The following is a 9,267-nucleotide window of genomic DNA, read 5'->3' as shown; positions in this document are numbered from 1 at the left end:
GCATGTCAACATATTCTGTTACACCAAATACACAAAATAATGATCTTTAAAATAGCATCATATGACCCCTTTAATATGGCAAGCCTAACGAATATTAATATAGCAAGCCCGCCAAGCATTCATGAGGCCCCAGTGCCTGCTCCTCGTAAGCGCCTTCCAGAACGCCCTCCAGTGCCTGCTCCTCATAAGTGCGCTCCAGTGTCGGCTCCAGCCCCGGAGCTAGCTCCAGTGTCAGCTCCAGCCCCAGAGCTCGCTCCAGTGTCGGCTCCAGCCCCAGAGCTTGTTCCAGTGTTGGCTCCAGCCCCAGAAACATGGGTGTATTCCAGAAAGCATGGTTAACTTACCGTCAGCTAAACCCTGAACTTTCGGTTGATTAACCCCGAACCTTGCTTACTCAAGGTATGTGGTTCCAAAAACGCGTCCGGGAGTAAGTTCATTCAACTCAGAGTATGTTCCTGGTTAAGGCTCAAGACATTCTCAACAGAGCGATATATATATATATATATATATATATATATATATATATATAGGCTATATTACATATTGTAACATTATATAATGTTGTGCGCTATCTGTCACGCCCACTGAAGGCTCCGTTACATACCCTGAAAGTAACCTCCGATTTTGGAACCGAAAGCTGAGGTGATCCGCTCGCTTATCCTCAAACATACCCGGGTATAACACATATCCTGCTTTTTGGAATACCCCCCAGGTCTCCTCGCTCCATGTTCCCGCACCGTAGCAACACGTGACAGAATGAATGAAAGAACATGAACAACATCACATTAGACCACAGAAATTCCAAAATTACATTTCCCTTACATTCAACTTCCAAAAGTGCATTCATCTTTGCCATGTTACATTCATTTAGTTGACTAGTGCTATACGCTGTATTAACAAAAACATTAATGGCATTAATAAAAACTCTTACACTGACAAGCTACGCAATATCGCGTTCATAGTCGAATGCGATTCATCTGCAATTATGAACGCGATATTGCATAGCTTGTCAGTTATCTACGGCTCTGTGTGTTAAATGCTGCTCCATCTGAAAGCACGTGATGGAGATTTACTAGGCTACTGATCACAGAACCGGCTTTACTGACGAAATGCGCATGGCAATCACATGCGATTTATCGTGCAGCCCTAATTTTTTTTTTGTTTGTTGATCACAAAGTACAAAGTAGATGAGGAAAACTAGGAGGCCGGGTGTATTCAAAGTGCCGCCATTATTGTCTACAATGCGTGGAATGGTGCACTGTGATTGGTTGAGCAGATGTATCGCATTCTGCAGAGAAGGGAGACTGGCGTTTGTCAAGGTTTGGAAAGAAAGGGAGAAAACATGACAGAATAACACGGCGGATATCGCATTTTGCGTAAAATTAAAAATGTACTTTTCAATACCTACTAGATACAACTGATTTTGGCGGAAACTCAATATTTTACAAAATGGCGTTTATCGCGTTTTGGAACCAAACTCTTCAGTTTGATGTCAAGTTCAAACTCCATCAGGTGCTTTTTGACACTTTCAAATTTTTTTTATGCTTTCAAATCGCTCTCGCGGTACTTTGGTGTCATACAAGGATCGGTGCACAGCTTCAAGTCGAACGAACGAACACGTGCGCATATTTGCATCGCTTTGATCGTTCTCACGTTCTTCTGCGTCTCTTTGCCATGCTTCGGACATTCCTGCCTGCGTCTCCTTCAGACAAATAAGTAAATGACGTATTCTTCAGGTGCCCTTTTATACCCGCAGCCGCTCTATTAAATAAGTCATAGGCTGCCGCCTGCCAATGTCAAGTTCATTGTCGTTTTTACATTCAAGCTTCATAGCGCCCCCTAGGGGACGCAGCATCTCGTTACACATGTGTAACCTGAGACGTTCACTGAAAGATCGTCTCAGGTTACTTATGTAACCATGGTTCCCTGAGTAGGGAACGAGACACTGCGTCCTCTAGGGGTCGCTATGGGGAACGCCTCGTCGTGACCCGTGTCTGAAGCATACACTGAAAAAACACCAACTCGTTGGCGGGCGACAGCCATGACGTCACTACCGGTGCGACTATAGTATAAATAGGTGCCGGGAGCTACACATCATTCACTTGTGTATGCTTCAGACACGGGTCACGACGAGGCGTTCCCCATAGCGACCCCTAGAGGACGCAGTTCGAAGTTCCCATGAAAGGGAAACGCATGACAATCGCAGCTTCTGCCTAATTTATCGCCTGTGCGATTTAATTTCGATTAATCGTGCAGCCCTACTGGCTTGAGTGGGAGTAAATCATGGGGTAATTTTCAATTACTAATCTTGTAGCTGTGAAATGGCAGTGAATACAACAAAATAAAATAAAAAAATAAAATAAAAAAATTTAAACACAAATGTATGGCTGCTTTTAATTTTTTTATTAGGATTCCTCTGAACCCATGAACACAAAAGCACAGAACCTCTTCTCAACATTATTAACTCCACTTTATTTAGGACCAAAAAAAAAAAAAAAGAATAAAAACACAGAATAGTAATGACAACAGAGAGTGAGCAGCACTATATGGTTGTTTCTTTCTACTTTGGTGGCTATTGTTGTATTCAATATTTTCATAGCATTCATTATTCCCCCATTCAAGTCACATTCCAGAATGTGAAAAATTAATATCAATGCTAAGAGACACTTAACAAAAATCATTTCTAATAACAAACAAACAAATTATGTCTGTTATGTGTGCAAATGATCTATTTTCTATATCTACTTATTGCATGAACATACAAAGCATTTCCAAAAACACTGCTTGACCTTGTGGCACTTTTTTTCTCTCCATGGCTGACAAAGAAATCGTACAAGAACACAGAAAATGTAAGGAAAAAGTCTGGTGTGTAAATTAAGGTCCTTGGCACATAATAAACATCCTTTACAACGCAATTTTGCCGTTGTGGAAAAATGCTTATATACTATATTATATACAATATTAAGACATAGTTTAATTATTAAAACTGTTAGAAAAATTAAAAAGATTGTGAAGAGCCTGAGCATCTGACAGTATAAAAATGGCTTTTCTTAAAAGCTTGATTTTTTCACATTTACTTTACAAATATAACTTTTGAACACTGAACATTTACCTTTCTGAATCATCTACAAATATTAAAGAACAGTGTCATAACTGTTGTAGCTAGTTTCATATGCTCGTGAGGATTTTCTGTCATCATCACTGACAGTCAGTGGCATCCAAACATTTCAAGTATCCCAAAAATAGTCCATGCAATCTGATCACTTTGTATGATGAACAGACCAATATTCAACAGAGTGTCTGTTTCAGCTTGTGAAATGTCCCGATCCTCTTTCATTCCTCTCCTCCCCACTGGCCTCCATCAACTAGCTCTGATTATTAGACTTATCCCAGTCATGATTCACCTGGAAGAAAACAGATGCACAGAAGGTGAAAGAAATGAACAGCATGTTACACAAATACAAGAGTTCAGAAAACAAGAGACACAATCGCCAACAGTCACTGAATAAAATCTGTTTGAAATCTTTCATATTGGATGAGAAATTCAGAGTTTGAAATCACTGAATATTTGTGATTTAATCAGATTTATTCAACTTTGACCTCTAAAATTGGATTATTAATGCATCAAGTTGTTTATCAATCATAAACATTAGTTGGATAAGTGAATAAAAAAAAAAAAGCTAAATAATTTCATATGATTTCTTTTTTAAACAAATTTAAAATGTTCTGAAACACCTGATTTTAGTATTGGAACTCATACATGATCTCTATTGCTGCAGTTGATTTTATAGTTTTATTTAGTTTATTTGTGAAGTTGGCTTGTGTTTGTTTTAATGGTTACCTGGACATCTCAAAGGAGAGAGAAAAAAAAATCAAACACAAATTCCCTTTGTAATCAGAAAATGTTTTGACTACGGAAACATTTTCAAATAATTAAAAAAACCGCAATCTCATATTCTCTTTGTTATATCAGCTGTATGTAATACTAAAAAAAATCAAACACAAATTCCCTTTGTAATCAGAAAATGTTTTGACTACGGAAACATTTTCAAATAATAAAAAAAAACGCAAATCTCATATTCTCTTTGTTATATCAGCTGTATGTAATACTTGCCATTTTAAGTTACTTGTCCATAGGTTCTTCGTTGACGGTAAATTAGAGCAACTGCAGCCAGCAGCAGAACAACAGCAGCACAGCTACTACAGCAGCTGAAGGCAGACCTGAATCTGAAACACCTAAAGACAGACAAACGTTAGTCTATCTAGAGATAAACAAATTATCAGTTTTACCATTTTGAATGATATTAACACCTTTCCACTTAGGTTATCAGTTTTAAGATAAATGGTGCCTTCTGGTGAATCATTAAAGATAAGGGCCAAACATAATTTGTGTGCAGCAGGAGATTGAGTGTTTGCAAATACAAGTAACTTATTTAATTTTTAATGTTAATATTATGCAATTCACTCATTCTTGTTCAAGCGAGATGTGCTACAGAAATTCTTTGTTTTGTTTAACAAAATTCATGTCATTCTCTTTTTGTGGATTATTTTGTCTTTTTGTCTGAGTATTGGTTAGTTTCTTGAATAAACTCAAAGACTCTGTGCATCTTTACACTCTGTCTTTTTATCATTCTAATATGCTGATTTATTATCAATGTTGGAAACAGTTCTGCTGCTTAATATTTTGGGAATCTGTGATACTTTTTTCAGGATTCTTTGATTAATAAAAAGTTTTAAATATATATATTTTTTTTTCAAATAAAAATATTTTCTAACAATTTAAGTCTAACAATAATTTAACACATCCTTGCTAAATAAAATTATTTATTTCTTTTGAAGAAAAAATAAATACTGACCCCAAACTTTGAACAGTAGTGTATGGCAGAGATGTTCACAAGTCTGAAGTCTTTAACTTGGAGTCTGAGTCAAGTCTCGAGTCTTTGGTCACGAGTCCGAGTCGAGTCTCAAGTCATTTAATGGCTCACTAAAAAAATCCCATTCAGAATCCTCATGTATTGAAATCTTCCTATTTACAAAGCTGTTTTATAGGCTATAGACAAAATATATATTCTATGATTTGCTTTGTAAAAAAAAAAAAAGAGGTGTTAAGATGTAAGGTTATTGTACATCCAGCCTGTTATTTATAGGCTATGTTTTAATCTATTACCATGTTCAAAACAGTTTTTCTGTAATGAAATTCTATAATAAGAGTCACAAGGAAATATGTGACACAGATATTACAAAACCATACAAATAAAGTATTTCTTTATTATATAAGTCAGGGGTATTCAATTACATTTCCAAGAGGCGCGGCCTCTATATTTTCTTCCAAGCAGAGGTCCGAACAAAAAAATACAAAAATAAATTTTTTTATTTTTTTTACATGTATTGCATTTTTACATTTAGATATATGCGAGGCCATGTGACAGAAAAATACTGTTTCTGTTCAGGGTTTTCCTCCTGAAATCTATACTATTTTTAATATTTTAGCCTACTTAAAAGCATTACCTAAAAACAATGAAGCTACAATAATCAAAACGTTCTCATCTTGATCAGAAAAGAAAGATAACTAGCAATTTCAAAGTTTAAGCTCTATCCTAGCCATGTAACAACAATTTTCCCAATTATAATTACATGATTCTTTTGAAATGTTCTTAGCCTACAGATGAATAATGCTAAATATAGATCAGAAACGTCTCGTCACATCTGGTTTGAACAGTCAGTCATTAGAGTCAGAGTCAGGTTATAGATAGATAAATAGATAGTATGAAAAATAACTATATTTGCAGCATTGTTGTTTTCTGCTGTGTTTTGTTGTTGTTAAAATAACCGCGTCATCCGCCGCAGCTTTTAAACTTGGAGCTGAAAGGGCTCGAATGAAGCGTGTTTGGCTTTTGATGAAAATACTAGAGGATACAGCGCTGAAAGATATTTACCATAAACGACCCTGAGCGCATGTTAGGTGATCTGCTGCGCTGTTTTGACGCGCTGTTCACTTAAAATGGTGCTGTGTTACGGTTCGCCGTCCGGATGGATGCCAGGGTGCTTTTGAATATCAGTTATATAGCCTACACTGAACAAAATTATAAACGCAACATGTTCTTAGAAAAAGTCTTAGATCTTTGAGTTCAGCTCATGAAAAATGGGGGCAAAAACAAAAGTGTTGCATTTATAATTTTGTTCAGTGTAAGTATTTAAGGATAAAAGACTCGAGTTGCTTTTAAAATATTCACGAGTCCTTTTCCTTGAGTCGAGTCAAGTCTGGAGTCATTTCCGGTCTAGTCTGAAGTCAAGCCTGAAGTCTATAAAAATGCGACTCGAGTCCGAGTCACTAACTCGAGTGCCCATCTCTGGTATATGGTAACACTTTATTTTAAGTACCTACTCTCGCTATTAACTAGTTGCTTATTAGCATGCATATTACTAGCATATTGGCTGTTTATTAGTATTTATAAACCACATATTAATGCCTTATTCTGCATTACCATATTTTAGATCCCTTAAACCTGCTCCATGCCTAAACTTAACAACTACCTACTAACTATTAATAAGCATTATTGAGGGAAAAGTCATAGTTAATAGTGAACATGTGTTCCCTAATATAAAGTGTTACCATGTATATTGTTACAAAATATTTTTATTTTAAATAAATGCTGATCTTTTTATTCATCAAAGAATCCTGAAAAAAAAGTATCACAGGTTCCAAATAATATTAAGTAGCAACTGAAACCGTTTTCAACATTAATAATAAATCAGCATATTAGAATGATTTCTGAAGGATCATGTGACACTGAAGACTGGAGTAATGATGCTGAAAATTCAGCTTTGTCATCAGAGGAAGAAATAATATTTTAAAGTATATTAAAATCCTTATTTTAAATTGTAATATTTTACAATATTAACTTTTTCTGTAATTTTGATCAAATAAATGCAGCCGTGATGAGCATGAGAAACTTAAAAAAAATCTACAATGAAAACATTCATTAGCTCAATTTAACAGTTTTTGAACATTACTGAATGACTAAATGACACTCACCACTGACTGTAACATGAAATCTCTTGACTCTGCTGCAGCTGATGCTCAACAAAGTGTTGGTGCTGCTGCTGTTGGTGATCTCTAGTTTATAGAGTCCAGAGTCTGTGGTTTTAATGTTTGTGATGTTGAGAGATCCAGTTTGGTGATCCAGCTGCAGTCTGTCACTGAATCTCTGAGGAGATTTCCAGATTTCTGGACCTCCAGTGATATAAGCAAGGCGAAATCCATTAAAATACCACATCATTAAATCCTTTTTGTCTATTATTAGACCAGTATCTAATGTGATATATTCTCCCTCCTTCACTGAGTTCATCTTCACTTCATTTGTCTCTACAGCAGACACACCTGAAACACAAATGAAGTTATATGTAGGTCTTTTCTGTGAGGAAAAAAAGAAAAAATAAACTAGAGAAAATCAGGAGAAACAAAATTAACATATGACTATACTGTAATCTATCTGAATACTTAGTTCTGATTGACTAAGTAAGGGATAATGTACATCCAGCCGGTTGTTATCGCAGAATAAACTTCTTATTACACGGCTACTTCCCACATAAGTAAATAATTGTACCCAAAATATTGATGTAAAGCAATATATTTTATTAGCTTGTTAAGCGCAAAGCTTCCGCAAAGAAAAACAGTTCCTAAAAAACTGCTCTGTACCTAGACGACGTTCAGACAAGATATTTAAGGCATAACACATATAGTCGTTTCACTATTTGCACAGCTTTTCACCACATAAATAAAGACAAGGACATGAAATGTTATTTGAGAAGAAAGCATTTTCAAATCTTACCTGTTCATTATCTTAAATCTATTACAGTGTACAAAACAATTAGCAACAAGATGAACACTTTTAACAATACTACCGCAAGCCTACTATTATGAGTGAAGTTCTCCGGTTTCGTTTTAGAGTAAATACAGTCAAGATGAAGATGACAAGGTGATAGCAGGTTGAATGAAACGGGCGAGAGCGCGGCGGTGTGATATGACACATGTGAAACACATGAGTGCGTTGTTATCGGGAATAACATACCTCAGAATGTTGCGACTGATCAATCTTGTCAAATCTGCTCCATGACTTCTATCAATAAAATAGCTTCGCTACTGAAAAACTACATTATATTTCTCAGCAATGAGGTGGTTGCTGTTTAAGTATTTAAAGCCACAGCGAAAATCAATGACAGCTTTAACTTTTAAATGCTGGCAAGTGACCATAAGCTAGGTAAACTCCACTTTACATCCACATTTTGTGCTTATAATTGCATTTTACATTAAATTCTCTGCACTTTGCATCCTCTGTGAACTCAAAACCGAAATGAAATAATAGATTTTTAATCTATTAAAAATCTATTAAGACACAAGTTTCTAAACACTTTATTTTTGAGCAGTTTGAGAGGCCATTCACACAGACTGTGTGTTTTTTTAAAGAACAATAATAGGGCCTTTCGCACCGCGGGAACCTTTTCATAGTAGGCTACCAGAACTAATTGTGGAACTACCCACTTTTTGGCGTTTTCGATTTTAGTACCGGACTGCCTTTTTCGAGAACCAAATTAGCTCCTACTCCGGAGCAGGGTCTAACCAGCACAACTGGTACTAATCGTTACGTAAGTAGACATTGATTGGCCAAACGCGCATGAAAACGCCCTCACCCGCCATGATTTAAAACACCGTGTAAACATACAGTAAACTAGTGATGGGGAGTTCGGATCATTTTACAGACTCGGACCTTTGAGTCTCGTTCAGCAAAATGAACGAATCTTTTTTCGAGTCATTTCGTTCATTTTAGCAAAATACAATTAAAATGTTACGTGTTACTTCCCTAACACATCTACTAACTCAAACATTGATCACACTACAAACAATACAAAACTGCAATAAGAAACAGAAAAGATTAATTCATTGTTTACCTGAGTCTTCAGTCTATGATTAGCTCACCTCACCTCTTATCTGACAAGTCTTCAGGTTTGAGTCGTTCGTTCATCACGTGACAGCCCCATACGCTTTAACCAATGCAGTCTGAGCCGGAAAGAGACTTAATAATAATAACAACCGTTTATTTCCTTTGTTACAACATTCAGTGTTATGGAAAATAAGCATCATGACAGAAATTCACACATTTATAAACTGTAAGAAGTAAAAAGCTACAATTTGAGACCAGAAACGCATCACGTAACTGTAAGAGTAAATAATAATTATAATAATGATGATAATAATAATAATAATAA

The 9,267-nt window shown here is 35.9% G+C and overlaps 2 protein-coding genes across 3 annotated transcripts in view; both read right to left on the bottom strand.

Annotated features, from left to right (window-relative positions):
* LOC107698570 (uncharacterized) overlaps positions 1–9,267 on the bottom strand; it is a 120,717-nt gene that overhangs the window by 24,836 nt on the left and 86,614 nt on the right. The window lies entirely within an intron of this gene.
* The window catches only part of LOC107698585 (uncharacterized), a 10,214-nt gene continuing 3,398 nt past the window's right edge, over positions 2,452–9,267 (bottom strand). The window contains exons 3-5 of one of the 2 annotated variants that reach the window (XM_016499635.1): positions 7,037–7,381; positions 4,115–4,236; positions 2,452–3,404 (exon numbers count right to left, since the gene is read on the bottom strand). In XM_016499635.1, the coding sequence (XP_016355121.1) occupies positions 4,157–4,236; positions 7,037–7,381 (425 nt within the window). In that variant the 3' untranslated portion in view covers positions 2,452–3,404; positions 4,115–4,156. Of the gene's footprint in view, positions 3,405–4,114; positions 4,259–7,036; positions 7,382–9,267 lie in introns of those variants that run through there. The other variant, XM_016499636.1, reaches the window with a different exon arrangement.

Source organism: Sinocyclocheilus anshuiensis, unplaced genomic scaffold (genome assembly GCF_001515605.1).
Source record: "Sinocyclocheilus anshuiensis isolate Anshui unplaced genomic scaffold, SAMN03320099.WGS_v1.1 scaffold118, whole genome shotgun sequence".
In the NCBI taxonomy this organism is placed as follows: Eukaryota; Metazoa; Chordata; class Actinopteri; order Cypriniformes; family Cyprinidae; genus Sinocyclocheilus; species Sinocyclocheilus anshuiensis.
Note: the sequence above shows the minus strand (reverse complement) of the source record. Positions and strands in the feature narration are given on the sequence as shown.